At 42.3% G+C, this 21,321-nt stretch overlaps 1 protein-coding gene and 1 long non-coding RNA gene across 3 annotated transcripts in view; one reads left to right on the top strand and one right to left on the bottom strand.

Annotated features, from left to right (window-relative positions):
- The first annotated feature begins 4,854 nt into the window (after positions 1–4,854).
- On the top strand, positions 4,855–19,155 carry LOC122808683. The gene is made up of 2 exons (XR_006365811.1): positions 4,855–8,570; positions 18,592–19,155. It is a non-coding gene; the product is annotated as an uncharacterized LOC122808683 (long non-coding RNA).
- Positions 19,122–21,321, bottom strand: part of M6PR (mannose-6-phosphate receptor, cation dependent) — a 648,471-nt gene continuing 646,271 nt past the window's right edge. For both annotated transcript variants that reach the window (XM_044079663.1, XM_044079661.1), the window contains exon 7: positions 19,122–20,577. In XM_044079663.1, coding sequence (XP_043935598.1) covers positions 20,455–20,577 — 123 coding nt within the window. In that variant the 3' untranslated portion in view covers positions 19,122–20,454. The remainder of the gene's footprint in view (positions 20,578–21,321) is intronic.

Raw genomic sequence — 21,321 nt, 5'->3', positions numbered from 1 at the left:
ATCACATTTGGGTAGATTCCCAAAGCTGAGGAAAAGGGTGGAGGCAGTTAAGGAAACTAGGGGATGGCTAGGATGCCCTGGAAGACTGCAGAGGCAAACCCTGCCCTGGAGTTGGAGAAGAGAGGCAAGTGGTAATGCTTGGTAAAAGTGTGAACATATGTTCAGGTGGCAGCCTCCAGTATGTCCCTGGTGGGGACTCCTCTGAGGAAAGCTGCAGAGGTGGAGGCTGCTCTGGTGAAGCGAGTCCTGACCCCCTTGGGGGGAGGGTTTCCATGTTGTTTGTAGCAGAAATGGATGCAGTGTGCTATCCATTTGGAAATGGTTCGTTTTGAGATGGCTTTGCCTTCTGGCCCTGTAACAAAGCTAACCAGCAATTGATCAGATTTTCTGAAGGGTTTAGTCCTGTCCAGATAGTATCTGAGCTGTCTGTGCACATCTAGAGAGTGAAGAAACCTTTCCCCCTTGTTCTGGGGATTGGGAAAGAAGGTGGGCAAATGGATGGATTGGTTGAGTGCCACACTGGACACCACCTTGGGCATGAAGGATGGGTTAGTTCTGAGGGATACCCGGTCTGCATGGAAGATGAAGAAGGGTTCCACAGCCATGAGTGCTTGCAGCTCAGAAACTCTTCTGGCTGAAGTATTGGCCAGAAGGAAGGTTATCTTCCAGGATAGAAATGTTAGCTCTACAGAAGAAGCTGGTTTGAAAGGAGGCAGGGTGAGCTTTTCCAAGACAAAGTTAAGGTCCCAAGCTGGTGTTGGGGGCCTCAAGTTGCTAACCCCTCTAAGGAATTGTTTGATCAAAGGGTGTGAGAAAAGGGGCTGCTCAGTGGGAAAATGAACAGAAATAGCACAGGCATGAATTTTTATAGAGGAGAACGAGAGACCACTGTGTAGTAAGTCACCTAAGTAATCCAGGATGAGAGGGATGGAGGGCTGTGCCATATTGGCCCTCTTAGCCTGGATCCAGGTGCAGAACCTTTTCCATTTATCTGCACAAGACTTTTTGGTGCTAGGGCGTCTGGCCACATGGATAAAATCCAGAACCTGTTTACTGAGGATGGCAGATTGATTCAGGTTTAGGGAATAAGTCAAGCTGCCAAATAGAGTGTCTGCAATTGGGGATGCATGAATTCCCCTTCTCTCTGGGTTAGGAGGTTTTGAATCTGAGGAAAATGCCATGGAGGCAGCGGGGACAGGCTACGCAGAAAGGGGTACCAGTGCTATCGGAGCCAGTCCGGAGCTATAAGAATGGTCCTTGGTTTTTCCTGCCTTATTTTGAGCAGTACCCTGGCAATGAGAGGTAGGGGATGAAAGGCATAGACTGAGAGGTTGACCCAGGGGAAGGATAGGGCATCCACTTTCCAAGCCATGCAGTGATGCTTCCTGGTGCAGAATTTGCTGAGCTGATGGTTGGTGTGGGAGGCAAAGAGGTCAAACTTCGAGGTTCCCCATTTCTGAGTTATTAGGAAGAAGGTACTTCCATTGAGGTGCCACTTGTGTGGGTCCAAAAGGTTTCTGCTTAATTGGTCTGCAGGGAGTTGAGAGAGCCTGGTAGGTATTGTGCTAACAGGTGTATTTGCATGGAAGAGGCTGTCAGCCAAAGAGTCAAGGCCAGCCTGCATAAAGGGTAGGGAGTGAGTCCCTCCCTGCTTGTTAATGTACCACATTCACAGTGGTGTTGTCTGTTCTGATCAGGAGAACCACTGGAGAGAGAAGGGGTTTGAAAGCTATCAAGGCATGCTGCACAGCCACCATCTCTTTTTGATTGATGTGCAGGAGGATTTGTTGTGGGCTCCATTGGCCCTGTATGCACCTGCCGTCTAGTTGTGCACCCCAAGCGTAGTGTGATGCATCTTTGGTGAGGGTCTGGGCAGCAGGGTGTGAGGAGAAGGGCAGTCCCTTGTTGTGGGAGCATGCTGTTGCTCACCAAAGAAATTCCTTTCTGAAGCAAAGAATTATAGGTATAAGAGTTTCCAGGTATTGACAGTGTTGACACCAATGGCTCTTTAGGTACCACTAAAGTTTCCTCATATGCAGTCTGGCATATGGAATGAGTAGTATATGCAAGATGCCATGAACCCCAGAGCTTGCAGGATTTTCCCTGCAGAAAGCTGGGGTCTGGTGGCCAATTGAGAGAAGTAGGCTGAGAGGAAAATTTGTTTCTCTGGTGTAAGGTATGCCATCTGCGATGCTGTGTCCAGACTTGCTCCCAGGAAGATTATCCTTTGGGTGGGCACCAGTTTGAATTTCTTTTCGTTGTGTATGATTCTCAGCTAGAGCGTCTTCTGTGTGGAGACATGCGTGAATGGGTGTACCTTCGTTGAAGGTTGTGCGTCAGAGCTGGCAATTCGGCACGTAAAAATCTACTACCAGTCATTTGAGGACCGGAATTCCGCTGTGGTGACCCCTAACCGGGAAAAGCCGAAAGACACAACAACCCTAGGGAGGTTAGTCGGGTCTTTACAAAGGCCAGGTGTTTGAGCAGCTTTTCCTGGCTGTCTGCCTGAATAAGGCAGTCGTCTAAGTACAAATAAATTTGAATATTTCTTTGTCTGCAAAAGGCAATGTCCGGAGCCAGACATTTTGTGAAAACTCTTGGAGCAGTAGATAAGCCAAAGGGAAGCGCAGAGAACAAAGTGTTGAGATCCTTGCCCTGAAGCGGAGAAATTTTCTGCATGATTCCCTGATAGGAATGTGGAGGTAGGCCTCTTTTAGATCCAGGGTGGCTAGTCAAGCATCCTTGGACAGCATGGGTAGCAGTTGCTGGAGGGTGAGCATTTTGAATTTTGGGAACACCAGGAAGGTGTTTAGAATGGATAGGTCAAGGATGGGGCGCCAGGTGCCCTGTTTTCTGGGCACCAGAAAAAGTCTGGAGTAGAAGCCTTGGCCTATCTGTTCTATAGGAACGTGCTCTTCTGCCCTTAAAGAGAGTAGGGAATGGATTTGCTTTTGAGCCTCTGCCCACTGATTTGGCGGTAGATCTGGGAACCCTTTTGGGGTTGGAAGGGTGTGGAAGGAGAATCTGTATCCTTCAGACACTGTTCAGAACCCACAGGCCCTTGGTAATGGTGGCCCAGGTGCTTGAGTGAAAAGAGAGTTTTCCTCCTAGGGGTTTAAGATCACTTCTGCCTTAATGCCAAATGAGTTATCTTTGTGCAAGGGTGCATCCAACAATTTAGATTTGACATGGTCTGGCAGGGGTTGTTCCTTAAGCCATGCATGACTTCTAATGACAGCTCCAGTGACTGCTGCCCAGCAAGAAGCTTCTGGGGCATCAAAACCACATTGCAAGGTGTGTTTAGTTACTTGACTTGCAGAATGCATTAAGTCTTGTAAATCTTTAGATTCTGCCCAAACAGGAAAGGAGGACATTTTTGTTTAAGGAGTTCCAAGGTATGTTGTTGATATTTAAGCATATGGAACTGACAATCTAGTGCCCTGATAGCAAGAGTAGATGAGGTGCATACTTTTTTACCCAATCTGTCCAATGCTCTGGAATCCCTGTCTGAGGGTGTGGAATTCTTAGCAGAGATTGCTTTAATCCCTTTAGGCCCTTGAGAAATGACCTCAGGGTCAGCTATTGGATTTTTAAAAAGATATTTGTGTGAGTCAGGGACTCTAGTACCCAACTGGTTTTCTGGGAGCAGGAGGTAGGGAGTCAGGAGTCAAGCTGGATTCAAGAAAAACATCATCTACCTCATCCAGGACTGGGGGGGGGGGTGGCAAAGCATCTGTGTTGCGGAAGATCTAGAAATTCCCTGAGTCTCTTTTTAGACAGAGGGTAGTCTGACTCTCCCATTGGAAATGCTCCCTTAAAGTATGCAGGGTTTCCCCAAAGGAAAAATCCTCTGTGGGAGAGGCTGAAGGAATGGATTCCTCTGCATCAGAATCCTCATAAGTGGAGAGGGGCTGCATGTCTTCATAGTCAGATGCATTAGATTCATCTGACTCTTGTTCAGACAAAACTACTGGGGACACATCTCTTTTCCTTTTTGAAGGGATAGCTTGGCTTCCCCTGATCAGCATGATAAGGTCTTCTGCCATTTTAAGCATTTGAGAGTGAGGCAAAGTAGCAGGTGCCTGAGTGTGTAGTCGGTTTCTTGGGTGTGGTTCGAACCCTGGGCCTAAGGAACTCGGTTGTTTTCATAGGAACAGTAGTCATGAAAAAAGATGTTGGTTTGTGTCGAGATTCAGAGGTGCAAAGGACTTCCTCGGAAGCCGGTGCCTATTCAGCGGCTCAGGACCCATCCAAGGTAGAGATGTCCGCAGGATCCTTAGACAAAGAAGAGTTTTGTGGCATACCGGTCTCTGAAAGGGTCTCGGTAGCGGCCTGCAAATCAACTGAAGCAGGCATCAGGGGCTGCGAAAGCACCTCATTGAGTACTGGAGTATTGATGACTAGCTTAAAACAAGCATCATCAGAGGGTTTGGACCTGTACGGTCTTGTCTCCGTCTTTATCTTTACATTTTTGTGGAAAATCTGCTGTTGGATGGCTTACCGAAGCCATATCAGAATTTGAGGACTGTAAACGAAAATATCTGGCTACAATAAGGGCCCGATGATGGATAGTTCTGGCATTAAACAAAGCACAGAAGCAACAACAGGGGACGTCGTGGTCTGGGCCTAGGCAAGTGACGCAGTAAGAGTGGAAGTCTCGGTGTGGTATTTGCTTTCCACAGGCGACACAATTAACTTTTTCTGACATTGGTTAGTGCAAAAAAAAAAAAAAGGATCCCCAACTGGGTACTTAGCTTTAGAAGACTTCAACTCAATTAGGAAACGACCGGCACTCGTGCGAACTGCTTCTACTTCAGGCTCCACGGCAAGAGAGACTGATGTAATGGCGTCGGCTGCCTTACTTTATACCACTGACGACCTGATGTCAGTCCTCACATGACAGCAAGTGACGCAGAAATACTAAGTCTCGGGTATTCAGCCCGGCCGAGGGCTACCTCTGGCAGGGATAACCCAAATGTGATGACTGCTACAGTGAAACACGAAGAACATCAGTTGAACATAAATGGCTCCAATTATTAAGCATAACCGTAGGAAATTATGTACTATTCGATATACTTTAACTAAAACTGAAGGGCATCCCCTAAAGGAATGGGGACAAAAAAGTCACAATGTCAGCTGATAAGGGTGGTAATAATAATATACTGAATGTTGAAAATTGGATAACAGCACTTATGAAGCAAGTCGGCACTACAAAGCTACATGGAGTTTAAAGCGCTTCTTGATAAAGGAAGCAGATTGCATTTTTTTTTGGTCTGGCAGATGGCTTAAGCTGTTTCCTGTGGTCCAGAGGTGCAAGACTTGACTCCCTCAACTTCCACTGCCTAACTGTGACTCTGAGCAAGTTACTTAACCAGACACCACTCCCAGACTGAATATGAAAAAGGTCCATGGAGATCAGTGCTCTACCCCGGAAAACAAATACAAATAAATAATCATATACATATGATGCCTATAACACAAGATACTTTGATTCCTGTTTTTTACCGATTACCAAAATTGCACACAGATTTATATAACCCACCTGCAGACTCAAAGTTACTAACAGATTATTTAGAAAAATAGGTTGAATTAATAATTTCCTAAAATATGTTGAAAAATTGGTTTTACATACAAAACACTGCAGATGCCGGACGTTTGAAGGCTTATGTTGGGAGAAAAAATATTTTTGAGCAAACTCTGAAGCTACATCCTTATATAGCAGTATCTATAACCATGGCAGTTTGCAAGCCTTAAATTACTATAACCATGCCAGTTTGCAAGCCTTAAATTATTTTTAGATCCTAGTCCCTCTTTATTTGTGATTTGGTTTGGTTTTCTATAAATCATTTCTTTACATTTGATGGTCAAACCTAAAGACAAACTGAGGAGCAACAATGGAAGCTTGTTTTGCTCCCTTGTGCAATAATTTGACCATGGGTTTGAGTTAGAAGTATAACACTGATTTTTTGAAATGTATATCTATGATACATATATTTTACTTTTTGTTTGCAATAGTAACACTGAAAAATGTTATAATTTTTTGACAGTTCAAAAGGACAATAGATTTGTTAATATGCCATTGTGGGGCAGACCAATTAAGATTTAGGACTACCTTGTATAGTACAAATTCAAATGCACAGATGGTCTTGCATGGGGGTAGTCAATCTAAATCTTTAATTGGTTCCTTAGCTTATGCTGCATTTTAAAGGCAAATCAAAATTATAGTGAATTAAATTTTTTCCCTAAATGAGTCAGAATTTATAATTATTTGTGAAAAGGGGTTTCAGAACTTAAGATGAACAAAAACACATCAGCAAACCTGTTCTAAAAATAGAACGGATTTAATTTTGGAACACAAAATATTAATAGCCAGCTTTTTATTAATAATTAGCCAACAAATATGCTTGCAATGTATTCCAATTATGCACTAAAATATTTGTTCAGTGGAATTGCACTATGTGGTTAAACAACTCTGGGCTGTGATTTTTTTTCAGGATGTTGAGCTTGCACGGGTTACACATACACACCACCATCACGGTTATCTTGTTTTAGAGGCTCCCATATTCAAACATTTTGAACACCCAGATGAATCAATAATTCAATATACAATGACTAGAAACCATAGAAACAGAGTGGACCACTGCTTTGGCCACTATACAATGTGTAATATTATGATAGAAGACTTTATTCCAGTTAACAGTCAAAGCAAGACTATGCAATTTAAATTGTTGTAACTGTATGAAAGCAGTATATGTTATATAGTGTTCCTGTGGTTTAACATACTTTGAAGGAAACTAAAAGAAAATCTGCAGCAATACTAACAGAAAGTTCAGCGGTGTAAGAACTTATTTTAACAGTTTATGTCCTATTGATCACTGTTGCAGTATTCCAAACAGATTTACAAAGCTTAAGGGAGTAAAAGGGTGGAAGGCTGAGAATTGTGAGAACTGTCTAAGAGGCAAAAGGTATCAACTCTGTAAAGCTTAGTGAAAGTGGCACTGAAGACCAGGTAGCTACTTCCAGTATTAGTCTGAATCTATCCCCTTGTACAAAACTACAAAAGAGGCCACTGCTCTAGCAGAATGAGGTTTTTGGAAAGAGGGCAAAGATATGATGCGGTAAGGGTAGAAAAAGAAGATGGACTTGAGTTTTGCCATGAAATCAAGAGATGAAGTGTGTGTAACCATATGCATCTCTTAACTGAGCTGGTAGCAACTGCTCTGGAGGAGGTCTCAACAGCATCACAGCTGCAGTTTATAGTACGCATAGTTACTAGAGTAGCTTGAGCCACTAAATACATAACCTGTTATTTACAGTCTGACCCTACCATGTCAGTAACTACCTTATTCAGGTTGCCAAGGATAACCAAAAGGTATTTGGTCATCTGAGTCTGACAATTAATGCCCTGAAGGCCTGGGTAAAGGAAGCATAGACCTTTCCCCCAATACTGTTCTTTTCTGAGGGAAGGGCATTATCATTAGGCAGAAGTGTAGATGCATTCTCTGAGGCTAAGGAAATAACTGAAGGATCAGCAACTGGATTCTTGGAAAGAAACTTGAGTGTATCTGGAACTTTATAGAATCTATCAGGCCTCTTGAGGGCTGGAGGCTGAGAGTCAGGAGCAGTAGACAGCCACAAAAGCATCAAGAAAGGCTTCCAGGACTGCAGGGACAGGAGTAGAAGCTGGAGTGTCCACTAAAACTATAATCTCTTTTCTGAACATCAAGAGATCTGATTAGAATCTCACTCAGAACGTTGCATCATATTCTCAATGTTCTCCCCAAAAGCCCTTTCCATAAGGAAACTTGGTGAGAGGGAGTAATCATCTGAGTGGACCTGTCCATTTGAGTGGATTTTGAGAGGAGTTGGGAATGATCATTGAAATCTAAGGCTCCCTCATCCTCCATGGACGACTCCTGAACTGAAAAGGAAGGAGGCTGGAGAGCTACAAGGGCCTTGAATCGGCCCTGAGTAAAGTCCATCCACTTTTCCTCTCCAGAAGATGAAGGGAATGGAACATGCTTAGTCTTTTGTCATTTCTTCACAGGGGCGATATCTGCTTGGATGAAGCGAGGAGGCTCTAACCCCTGACGTACCTCAATCACTGAGTTGTTGAATCTCTGGAAAAGTATTCAATGACAATAAACTGAATCTCAAAGTATTGGGTACAAAAGACTTGCAGATGGAACAAGACCTGTAACTGTGTTCTGCACTTAAGAACAGGCAGCAGGAATGGCAGTACTTGCAGGGCAGGGTATTTGCCTATTGCAACAACACTTTCCCCTGCTAGCTGACATCTAAGAAATCACTGATCAATATGATAAATAAGAAAAGTTCCCCAATGGGGTATTTATCTGAATCCATGAAGGCTTATGGTACAAGTGACCACAAAAAAATCAGTCAGATGGGTGCAAAACCTGCATCCATGCTGCCAAAGAGATAGCCTGAGGATTTATGCTCATGCAGCCACTTATGTACCCTACGGTCATAGGTTGAGGTCATACATTGGATGTACGGCTATTGGAAAAGTTTAGGTTCAGAAGTTTCACTCAAACTTTGTTGGGGCTAAGGTACTACATTTAGCTATTAACAGTTAATGCAATACCAAGAAGCAGTAACATGTCAAGCTGATGAAGTCATATTCTAAGCTTCTCCAGAAAGCATCTTTAAAGGGTCCCAAGAGGTTTCCTAAAAGAATGCATTTTAAAGGCAATAAAAGGTTCTTAGTAAACCTTCACACAGATGCATTTAACATTTAAAATGTTATCTTCAGTACCAACAAAGGACTGCAGGGTCCACAGCCAGATAATTTTCCACCCATGTCACACACCAATGGGTATAATATTAAATCTCCCACACAGCACCTTTTATGATGCAGAATTTAAGATATTAAGATAATTATCTACTAATGTGGCCAGACATTAGTGGCAAAACCCATCTGTTTAAAATAATGCAACTGTGATTTCAGTCAGGACTTCAATGCAAAAATAGTTAAACAGCCCCACTGCTCAATATTAGGCATATTGTCAAAACTTTGAATATAAGAATTTAAGAGTTGGAATAGTTTACATGTACAATTAGACTATATTGACCAAGATAATGAAAATATTTTGATGCAGAGAAAAACTTCTTTTGTTTGTTTTTTATTTTACAATGCAACAACCCTGTCTTTCCCTTGGATTTAACACAGAATTGAACTGGAGTTTTGTTATTGGTTAAATTAGGGCAATTCTTTTCCATATTGTGTTTTTATGCTTGTATAGCTTTGTTAACTTTACATATGATGTTATTTCCTTGCTTTTGTATGATTTCATTTTATGCCAAGGGATGACAGAATGATTAATAACAGTTTTTATGTTGGCTCAACTACAGCAAATGGATTACGTTAAGAATTAGAAGTCTGAAAACTTGAGAAGCTCCATTATAATATCTAGACAATCTCAGCCAAATAAAAAGCATCACTTCATCACCGTCATGACAGTTTTAGCACTGAGCTAGCAACATGCATTTTTACACAAATTACTGAAAAAATAAATTAACACAGTGTAGGTGATATCATTATGTTATTGGTGAGCATAACAAAGCTTCCACAGCTACCAAAACGTGGCTTGGAAATAAAATAAAATGGGAACAAATGTAAACACCGGCATCTATGTTCCTTCTGAGGATTACTCCTTTCCAAAGCAACAGTACTAATTCTGGCAAAACTATCTTTATTTGCAATATATATATACATAAATACATACATACATACATATATATATATATATATAAATGTGTGTGCGTGCAGATTGACAGCTAAAGCTGAAATCTTCAAAACTTTTCAGTAAGCAGATTGTCTTGCAATTATTGTCTCAAGTGAAACTATCTTCAGGAAGTTTAGAAATGGCTTTCATTTATGGTTAAGCATTTAACTTCAAATTCTGGATGTACACTTGTCCTGGAGTATTAAAACAGTCTGAACATAAACTTTGGATGATGAGCAATACATGATGATAAATGTTAACCTGATCAGAGATGATGTGGACAGAGTACACCCAACTCAGTAATTCCATTGAGGAGTAAACCAGTTATACCCAAATATAAAAGTTGCGTTCTGTGATGCAAGTCATACAAATTGTGGCATCCTTGTCTATGAAAAACAATCAACCCCCCAAGTGTGAACGAAAATGGTACTAATGCAACAAAATCATAACAGGTACTAATACTTCTGTACAATGACACCACCAAAGTCTACCTACTGTCTTGCTGGTCAGACAGGCAAGAAACTCAATTCCCCAAGAAAGTATCTGGAGCTCTAAAAGGTAGCATCTAGAGAGGAATTGGCAAATACTGCACTGGCAGTGTAAATATAAGCAGTTTCAAGTCAGCAGTAGGCTGTTTCTAAAGAAATCCTTTAGGCATGAAGCTTGTTGAGAGGATGCATCTCTTACTAAAGTTGTGTGTGCATATCAGTACTTGTTATTTACAGCAAGCTGCATTTGGTAGGAAATGAAAAGAGGTGGATGCTTCATGTTTCACGTTTCATTATAACATACTGCTTAAATTTAATAGAATAAATACTGTTGAGCCCACTGAAATGTTTCACAGTTGTGCACCACTGTCAGCAGGGATGGTTTTCCCTCCAGTTTACTAGACCAGAACTCTGAGCTACAAATAATTGAGTAATGTTTTCAGAATATTACATAAATGATCTCTGTTCGAAGTTCATCACGTTCAATGTCTCAGTACACAGTCAGAAAAATAAGCCTCCTTACATGTAAATTCCTTTCAGAAAGTATTTGCCTATCTGAGGCACAAAAAAGGCACCCATTAAAGTAGCCTCATCTTAATGCTACAAATATGTACACTGAATGGAAGCTCTTTGTAATGTAACGTGACAGTGTACTGAAAAAAAATACACTACTGTAATATAATCCACTATCTCTAAAATCAACCACAACTATAAGAACTAATACGTTTTCTCTTTTAGAGATGTTCTTTCTAAACAGCAGGATGTGGGTTGCTATCATACGGAGGTTTGGTTATTTTGGAATCCTCATTGTGGATGCATAGTACAAGACAGTTTTCTTGGTTTAAATGTTAACAGCACTTCTGAAATACTTTGTAACTTAAAAAAAACAATAGAAAGCTAGTATAAACAACCATCTTTCTCAAAGAAAATAAAGATCCTATTATGCCATAAAAGAATCAGTCCCAAGAAAAGCAGAAGATGACACGTTTCCAACTCAAAACGAAGTCTGTCGATGTGCTATTTGCTCTCTCCCCTATACTCGCAACTAATGAGGTGTGAAGTGTTTTACTCACAACCAGGAAAAAGGAAGTAGTTTCAGCTGCACATCACCTGTGAAGAATTTTAAAAACCTTGAAAAATTTTCTCAACAGAAAAAAATGGTGATCTAAAACAGGCAGAAATTAAAGTCCTAGCACAAAAAAAGTTTGTTCTGCCCCTAACAATAAAGTCATTTTCATTTAAAGACACATATTACATGTACAAGGAGGTAAAACAATCAAATCTTCATACCAGAGCCTGCATATACAATTTGGCCAAAGGTGCAATGGCAAAATCCCGACTCTTGCAGAAATGATCCAACCATGACTAGAGAACCTGGGAGGAAACAATCAGGGGGGGGGAGCATAAGTGAAAGAACCAGCACTTCTTCCTCTTGGGGTGCTATCCACTTTAGCTCTAGGTGTTTGGGTGACAATGTAGTTGTGGTCTTGCAGAAAACAGCAGCATTTCTGAGGGCAGTGAAGGTGCTCTGAAGCATGAACTGAAACAAGAGTCAAAGACCTGGATGCATTGCTTCACATATCACTGGGTGAAGGGAGCATGTTAAGGAATATCAAAACCACTAGCTTAAAAAGATGAGTCACTCTACTGCTAAACCCTGTTCCTCAACTACAATCTTCAACAATGAATACAATATGGAGTTCTCAGTGTAACAAAAAATCAAACAGCATGGGTCAGCTGCGGTGGCTGGACAGGCATTATGGCCAAATACATCCTGACTGAAAAATATTTTTAAAACCTTCACACAAGACCTTGTAACATTCCATGTTTGTTGTCCTCTCTCGCCCTTCTTTCTTACTGGATGGGTTCGGAGCAGGTACTCTGCTCCGACTCGGCCAATACACTAGCTCGAAGTCTCTGACTTGGCTCATGGCTCAATACTATCCCATAATGCATTGCAGTAACCCACCCCCAGATCTTGTTTGCTGCTAGCCATAAACGGAATGCATATTCCTATTTCATAACATGGGGGATATATATATATATATATATATATATATATATATATATATATATATATATATAAACAATACATATAAGAGGAAAAACAACCAATTTCAGAGGCAGTCTCTCAGTAGGAGGAAAGAAAAATCATCAGTCCTCTAGGAGTCTTGGCTGGAGGAAGGAGGGAGGGACATAAGAAAGAAGGGCAAGAGAGAACAAACATGGAACGTTATGGTAAGTACATAGCTTCTTTATGTTATGCTGTCCCTCTCGCCTTCTTTCTTACTGTATGGGACAGCGTCCCTAGCACCATTTTCCTGGGTGGCTCATGGGAGTACACCTTTGAGCACTGTGGACCCAAAAGAAGCTCCGTCCCTGGAGGCCAAATCTACCTTGTAATGAGTAATGAAAGTATAGGGCCTGGCACATGTAGCAGCTGCACAAATGCTGTCCATAGATAATCTAGCATAGTAAGCAGAGGGTGTTGCTAGAGCTCTAGTTGAATGGCCTTTGATTTTTGAAAGGTAAAGTTTTGTTTGAAGTGTACATAAAAGGTAATACAACTGGTAAGCCAATTTGAAAGTGTAACTTTTCAGACTGGCTTGCCTCACTTTGCTTGAGAGAAGGAAATAAATAGCTGGTCTTTTTTCCTGAAATCTTTGGTTCAATGTAAATTAAATCTCAGTTGCCTATGTATATCCAACTGATGTAGTTTGTATTCTGCCTTGGTTGTTGTTGTTTGTCTTTTCGGCTTTTCCCGGTTAGGCGTCACCACAGCAGAACTCTAGTCCGCTAAAGATTGGCAGTAGATTTTTATGGTGCCGAGTTGCCAGCCTGACACACGCCCATTCACGCATGTCTTTCGGAGGCCACTCGACCGCAGGGAGGACATGCAGACTCCACTGCCTTGTAATGATTAGGAAAGAAAACTGGAAGTTCAATAGACTTGGTTCAGATTGGTTTGAGAGCAGACTTTTGGCACGAAAGATGGATTAGTCCTCAAGGATGCTCTATCCTTATGAAAGATTAGGTATGGTGGTTTAATTGATAGAGCTTGCAACTCTTGACACTTCATGCAGACATAATAGCCACTAACAAGATGGTCTTCCAGGAGAGAAATTTAGATTGCATGAAGAAGCATGGTCAAAAAGGGGTAAAGTTATGTAAATAAGAACAAAATTTAGGTCCCCAGGTGAGAGAGGTTCTTTAATGGGAGGCCTCAACAAACAAGTTCCTTTTAAAAAGCTTTACACAGCCTGTGTGACATGAAATTAGGAGTGTATTCACCAATGTGATAATTGGAAATTTCAGCTAATTGGACTTTGACTTTAGCTGCAAGCACAGCCTTGCTGAAAAAGTTCCGCCAGGAATTCTAAAATTGAACTAATAGAGGCACAGAAGGGATCTATGTCTCTCGCTATTGCCCAGTAGGAGAATTTCCTCCATTTGCTGGAATACAATTTTCTGGTGAAAGCCTTATGAGAAGAGACCAAAATATGTTTAACTGCTGGAATAAAATTTTGAAGTCTGACTATGTCTGGAAGTAGAGCAGCCAAGTTGTCAAATTGAGGGTCTGGAGAGAAGCATGAAGTGCACCTGACATACGAGTCAGAAGGTCTGGGACTAGGTCCAGAGCCCATGGCTTCTCCTGAAGATGAGGCCAGAGGAAGGGGAACCAAATCTGACGAGGCTAATATGGAGCAATGAGAATTAGCCTGCTTCCCAAGACCATGGCTTTCTGAATCACTTGGGGAATTAACAGAAAGGGAGGAAACGCATACAGTAGTCCCGAGGGCCAATCATGGATGAATGTGTGCCTCGGTGTCTCCCTCACTGGGAGAATTAGGGCAAAGTAGCTGCTGCATTTGGTATTCAGGGGGGGTTGCAAATAGGTCGCAGCAAGGCTGTCCCCAAGTTCGGAAAATCTTGTCCACTTTGCTCTGTTTAAGAGACCACTCATGAGGCATCAAAATTGCCCTTCTGAGCTTGTCGGCTATCACGCTGGATTTCCCCGGGATATGCCTTGCTACCAGAAAACATTGGGAAGAGATTGCCCATTGCCATACTCTCAGTGCTTCTCGACAAAGGAGGTATGATCTGGTTCCTCCTTGTTTGTTTATGTACCAGACTACAGACATGTTGTCTGACTGGATTGAAATCGTTCTTAGTGAAAGAGAGTCCTGAAGTGCTTGCAACGCCAGAAGCACAGCTCTCATCTCTAGAACACTGATGTGCAACTGAGCCTCGTGTTCTTGGCATGTGCCTTGGACTGTTCTTCCCAGTTAATGCCTCCACACCCTATCTGAGAAGCATCTGTGGTCACAGTAGCAACAGGTTGTTATGGAACAAAAGGTCTTCCGATCGTCACATGACTGGACTGAAGCCACCACAGGAGATCTCTCTTGCAGGAATCTGTTATTATCTGATGGGACCATATGAAGTTCTTGAAAAGACCATTGAGCAAATGGAAGCCACTGAAGGATTCTCATGTGCATCCTGGCTACAGGGACTAGAGTAATGGCGGATGCCATGGTTCCAAAAAGTGTTGGGACTACTTTTGTTTTTACCTTGCTCCTGGGAAGAAGGTCTACTATTTGCTGTCTGAGGACAGAGAGGGCAGGAGGCGAGCCATCATGGAAATGGTATCTAGATCTGTGCTGATAAATATAATACACTGACAAGGCAACAAGGCAGATTTTTGAAAATTCACTGTTATGCCTAACTGAGCACAAAGTTCCAGTGTAGTGTCCCTGGCCTGTAGAAGTGGATGCATGGTGGTGGCAGTTAGGAGCCAGTCATCCAGGTATGGAACACTTGGAATCCCAGGCATCTCAGGTGAGCCGTTTACTACTGCCATGCATTTGAACACTCTGGGGGCTGTAGTGAGACCAAAGGGCAGAGCTCAAAACTGATAATGACTGGCTCTCAGCCGGAAGCGTAGTGACTCCTTGATGCTCTGTCCATTTTTACATGGTAGTACGCATCTTGGAGGTCTACTGAGCATATCCAATCGTCTTTCCCTAAAAAGGGAAAAATTGACTGCAGTGTCACCATTCGGAACTTGGACTTACTTACAGATTTGTTTAACTTGCTGAGATCCAAAATGGGTCTCCAGTCTCCTGTTCTTTTTGTAACTAAAAAGAATCTTGAGTAAGTTCCGAATCCTATTTGGTCTGCGGGGACTTCTTGGATGACTCTTGTTTAGCAACTCTTGGATTGGTATGGTTGCTTGTTCCCTCTGACTGGGTGAAACATCCGGGATTCCTCTGATCTATGGAATGGGCTGGCAAAAGGGAATGAAATATCCTCTGGATATTATACTTTGTACCCAATAGTCTCTTGTGATATTAAGCCAGGCTTCTGGGTACAAAGTTAATCGTCCCCTCGACTGCCTCCAGAGAAGAGCAGGCAGGCCTCCTTTCAGGATCGCTAATAGGGTCGGCCGCGAAAGGAATCACGGTCACCGTGGTTTTGCGGGCCCCCCCTGCCATGTGGGTGACGTCTACCATTACTACTTCCCCCTCTGCCCCTGGGGAAGGTTCACACTTCATGCAAATTGAAAAACTTCCTGTGATCTTTTGAACCACATCTTTCCACTCTTCTGGCCTTTAGGATAAGGTCTTGAAGGTACGGAAAAACATACTCCAATGGCAGAGAGAGTTTTCCCTTCCTGCTCGCATCTGATGAGTGGGTCCTCTTGACTTTTGGTCCAAAAGGAGAGAAACCATCAAACGGGGCGTTGGTAAAGGTAGACTTGAAAGGTTTCGCAAAATTGCATAAACGTATCCAAGAGCATCTCCTAAGGGAAACTCCTGAACCCGCAGCTCAACTCACTCCATCAGTCTCCTGGAGGAGTTGACTATGGAATTTAAGGTGGAGAGCTGAGAGGTCACTTTTTCTGAGACCCCCCGCAGCTAATGAACCTTGTAGAGTATCTCCTAACTCCTTCAGGAGATCTCTTTGAAGTCTTGTAAAATGTGTGATATAGTTCAGCGATCTGAGGGTGAAGGTTGCTGACGAGAAAACATGCTTCCCGTATCTGTCCATCGTTCGAGATTCCTTATTCGGCGGATGGACAGATGAGGATGTCTCAGAGAGTTTCTTCTTTGTGGCTGCTGCCACCACCATAGCATCTACAGGTACACCTTTTGAGAGAAAATTCTTATCCATAGGAGTTGACAGGAACTTAATTGGCCTCTGAGGGACTGGCTCCATAGTGTCTGGTGACTCCCAAGCCTTTCAATTAACCAAATCCATAAGCTCATCGAAAGGCGGAGAAACCCAGGAGGCTGAAGGTTGAGATCCTAAGGCCTTCAGGTACACTGACTCCTCATCAGAAGGGTTAATGGGTTTCCAGCTCTCTCTCTCTGTTTTAGGATGTCTAGGATATCTGAGAAAGAGATATCTTCAGAGGACGGTTAATGGGTTTCCATCTCTCTCTCTCTCTCTGTTTTAGGATGTCTAGGATATCTGAGAAAGAGATATCTTCAGAGGACAACCACAGGGATCCTTCTGCTTTCTCGAGGTCAGTGTCAGAAGTGATGGACTCATCAGGGGAGTCCACATGCTTCCTCTTGCATGTCCCTCTTCCGAGGTGGCTCCTCAGACAGGTAGTCTGGGGAGGTCTTGGAAGAGTGGGGCTTGCCCAATGGGGCTTCCTGAGGCCCTGAAACTCTGCTGTCCTGTAGATGGGATGGTGCCGAAGCAGACGCCGGTGCCTGAGGGGGAAGAATGCCAGTATCCCTGAGTAGAACTGTAGGAGGGGACAGCACACTCATCACCTCGAAGGCCGATCCCCCCGGTTCCGAGGACACCCCCCTGGTTCCGAGGAAGCAGAGGAAAGCCCTGGCCCCAAGGAGGATTGGCTCAGAGGCCGATGTAGGAGCAGAGCTCACCTGCGCAGATGCACCGAGGGGCAGACTTGGAATCGAAGAGACTCGGGTCTGAGACCCCCCCCCCCAAGAGCCGACTGGAGAACTACGGCTACTAGACACTCCGGACAGCACCAAAAGTGTTGGAGCAAGCAACGGTTCCTAAGAGTCCCAAAGGGGTCTCAGAACCAAAGGGTCTATCGCAAGCAGTATCTGGCATTCCGGCTCCAAATATCCAGTTTGGCCCGGAGGAGGAATTGTGGATGTAGTCATCTTGAACAGTTCTGAGACCGGTGGGGTTGGAGAAGAGAACAATTCTGCCAGCGCTTCAAAAGCCTGCACACCACCCTGTCTATGTCATCATCTGATAAGCTCCTAGAGGACCTGGATGAGAGAGTGGGGGATTGAGACCTTTAATGCATAGGGGATCTCATGGTCGGAGACACTGGTTTTAATTCAACGGACCGGCTCAGAGAAGTAGTCTCTATGAGCTCCGAAGTCTTTGGAACCGATGAGCTAGATTTGTCTGCACTGACTGTCTCCCTCGGTTCCGAAGGTGGAGCCGAGGAGATAGATTTTTCAGTCAATTTAGTTATTTTCTTTGGATGCCAATGAAGAGGATAAAGAGGAAGGTCTCTTGGACTTGTCACTAGTAGCTGGAGAAGTTTGCAAAGCTTCATCAAAAGCAGGCTTTATTAAACCTCTTAAAATCAATTTGTTTTTCCTCTCATGTAATACTGGAAAGCTGAAGGAGTGACAAAAACTGCAAGATTCCTGCAAGTGAATAGCATCTAAGCAGTACACGTACAAACTGTGCCCCATCAGTTATAAGCATTTTTTGGGAGTATTATTAGCATTTCTTGAACCTAGAGACCGTGGGTTCTTTATCTCTGGACTCTTTAGACATGCTGAACAGCAAGGAATAAGAACTGTAATAAAAATATTGCACCAAAATTAATCTAAATATAAACACACAGCAAAAACAGTACAGGGAACACACACAGCACTACGCTCCAAGTTAAACTGGCACTAGGCCATCTAACTTAAACGGACTTAGCCGAGCTGTCGGGAAACACACAACACAAACCCTCTAATTAAAATGGGTTACTTTTAGCTCTAATTCAAATGAGCTAAAAGGGAAATACACAAAATACCATAAGACTGACAGGGATAGGACAGGCCAAGCTAACTGGGTGTTTTTATTGTTCGAGATACTGATCTTTCAAATGTAGATAAAAAAATACGGAGGATATTGAAAAGCAAGACTCACTTGCAGATTAAACCAAAATAATCTTCAAGCACGTTAAATCAGATAAAGCCAGGTAACAAAAAGAGTGTAAGCTTCTTTACAGCTTTGTGCTCTTCTTAGATCAGTTACCAAATATTGGAACACATTCACTAATTATTGTTCTCAAATGACTGACATTTCCCTAGCTGGAACAATCACTTCAGAAGTTTCACTCAAACTTTGTTGGGGCCAAGGTACCACATTTAGCTATTAACAGTTAATGCAATACCAAGAAGCAGTAACATGTCAAGCTGATGAAGTCATATTCTAAGCTTTTCCAGAAAGTTTCTTTAAAGGGTCCCAAGAGGTTTCCTAAAAGAATGCATTTTAAAGGCAATAAAAGGTTCTTAGAAAACCTTCACACACATACATTTAACATTTAAAATGTTATCTTCAGTACCAGCAAAGGACTGCAGGGTCCACAGCCAGATCATTTTCCACCCATGTCACACACCAACGGGTATAATATTAAATCTCCCACACAGCACCTTTTATGATGCAGAATTTAGGATATTAAGATAATTATCTACTAATGTGCATAAAGAACCAAGATGAATAAGTGGTGATACAAAGTCAAAGCAATGAAAGAAAAGTATAAAATGGCAGCTGCACAGCCAAGAGATGATTTATGACATATTTAAAATGATCAGCAATATGAAAATTTCATGACAAGTAGTACTACAGAACTTCACTTCACATCTATGCTTTCCATTACCAAAGGGCCACAATCTTGCTGGAATACTTGGGGGGGGGGGGGGGGGACAAAACAAAAAAGTCTTACTATCATATATGGTAAGAAGGATGCCCCAAACACCATGGGTTTTAATCTTCCATTTAAGGTTAAATGGTGTACATGTAGTCACATATCAAAACCTGTGCTGATGTCCTGTAATGGGTTACATCTGTGAAATGAACCATTTTGACAATAGGACCTCTATTTTATGCTGTTACTAACTAACTTAATATCAAGAAAATATACTCCACATAGAGTACATTTCTCAGCTGTAACCATCTTAGATTTGTTTCACTCCATAAATATTACAAATACAAAATTCTTTCCACCTTTTTGACAACCAAACAAAGGTACTCCTTCCTCATTTAGTGGCTTCCCTGTGTTGTCTCCATTGAATGGAACCCCACCATGAAATGATTCTCCTCAATTAATACTCTCTGAGGATGATCATTTTCTTAACCCATCCTAACTCCTTATTAAAAGCATTCTCAACTGGCTCGACATCAAAAGGGACCAACCGCAAAATGGTTGCAAGATATGGGGGTGGTACTTGATGGGAGCTGTACACAGCTTGCTATTATAAACTTCAACTGACAGCAGCTGGGACTGAGAAGTTTCATTTATGCATTGGTTACTGTGCAATCATACGAACATAATAGCACTCAATCTTCCATTGAGATCGTGTACAGTTCTCAACTATCATAACAAAGTTCCTAAAGTCACATTATAAGCAGGGTCATACAGCTTAACCAAGTATCTACTCAAATCGCCTTCTCTCATTTCAATGGATTATGAAACTCAGCTTAATCTTATGGATAGAATTAAACTAAATGTTACCGTTCAGGCAAACTGGCATATGCAAACAAGTGGTATTTTATAAATCAGACTTGGAAATAGTCTGATAACACTTTTTTTAAATGGAACATATAACAGCTTACAGGAGCCTAGTACAGCAAATGAAGTACCACTTGAACCAGGAGCACTTTAAGGACTAGGAAGTAGGCAAATGTACTGTACACTAGTCACAACTGAACAGTTCAGCCCTTCCACTGTAACCCAACCATGAAAACAATTCCAAAAACTCAGCAGTTAAAACTCATGGTACCAAAATGTGCACCATATGAAAAACACCTAGCAGGTAGCTCTTAAGGAGATAAGTATTCCAAGTATGCAGATGCAAGAGTGAATTTCTAGATGCAGACTGTGCTGCAGGTGAAAAACCTCTGAAAGCAAACAGAACAGACAATTCAAAATAAATGTATCCAGGTCAGTGGTATTCAAATAAAACAGAAAGGGTGAGGGATATATGCTGCATTCTTTAGTGTCACATAGGCAGTAAGTGGTCATCTCTCTCTTCTGTCTCCTCTCCTAGCTGGTCATCACCAATACCACGATAAGCTGCTGGCTCATTTCGAGGCTTTGAGCGGCAAACAAAGTCACAACCATCCTACAAAGAAAAACAAGTTGACTAGTGTGGCAAAAAGCAGCTGTCTGCTACAAAAAGTACAGGAAAGGGGCAAACACATGTTAAGAAAAAAAATTTACAGAATCTGAAAGAGGATTGTTTTTACTTACCACCTAAATGGATAAGCTGCCATTTCATGCTAACTATGTACTCACCCCTCCAACTGTACTTGCAAACTGCTTTATACCATTTTTCATGAAGACTTCAACTATTGCAATTTTCTGACTTAAACCACCTCCTCAAAAAGGCAGTTTCTTGCTTTCAGCAAGTAGTTCGTGAGGAAAAAAGAAACCTAAGACAATATCAGTAAACCACTCCCTCTCTACTTTCAAATTAGGTGCTATTTCTCTTTCATTTTTTTTTCTACTGAAAGCTAGTGCACTCAATTCTGCAGATTCTGAAACAGGACTATGTCTCCTATGGATAGGGTTGCAACCTCTACATTTTTTTTCCGGACTATCTGGAAATCAAATCGATTCTCCAGTAGACCAGAAAACACTTTACAAACACCGGTATTCTGTTTCAAAATGGAAACAGACCATCCGAGTTTGTAAAATCGGCTGATTTACTATGCCTTCTTTCAGAAAAGAATAGTAAATTGGCTGAAGCAAGCATTGGGACTGGAAAAAGGGGGCATTCCCTGTAAACTGACATCATAGTGACATCACACAATGGGCAGAATGTGGGCAGGAGAGGGGTTGGAATGGGAGGGGTTACCGGCAAAGC

This window comes from Protopterus annectens, chromosome 8.part0, assembly GCF_019279795.1.
Source record: "Protopterus annectens isolate FY-2018-M chromosome 8.part0, PAN1.0, whole genome shotgun sequence".
Taxonomy (NCBI): domain Eukaryota; kingdom Metazoa; phylum Chordata; order Ceratodontiformes; family Protopteridae; genus Protopterus; species Protopterus annectens.
The sequence above is the reverse complement of the archived record's forward strand: the minus strand, read 5'-3'. Positions and strand labels throughout refer to the sequence as shown.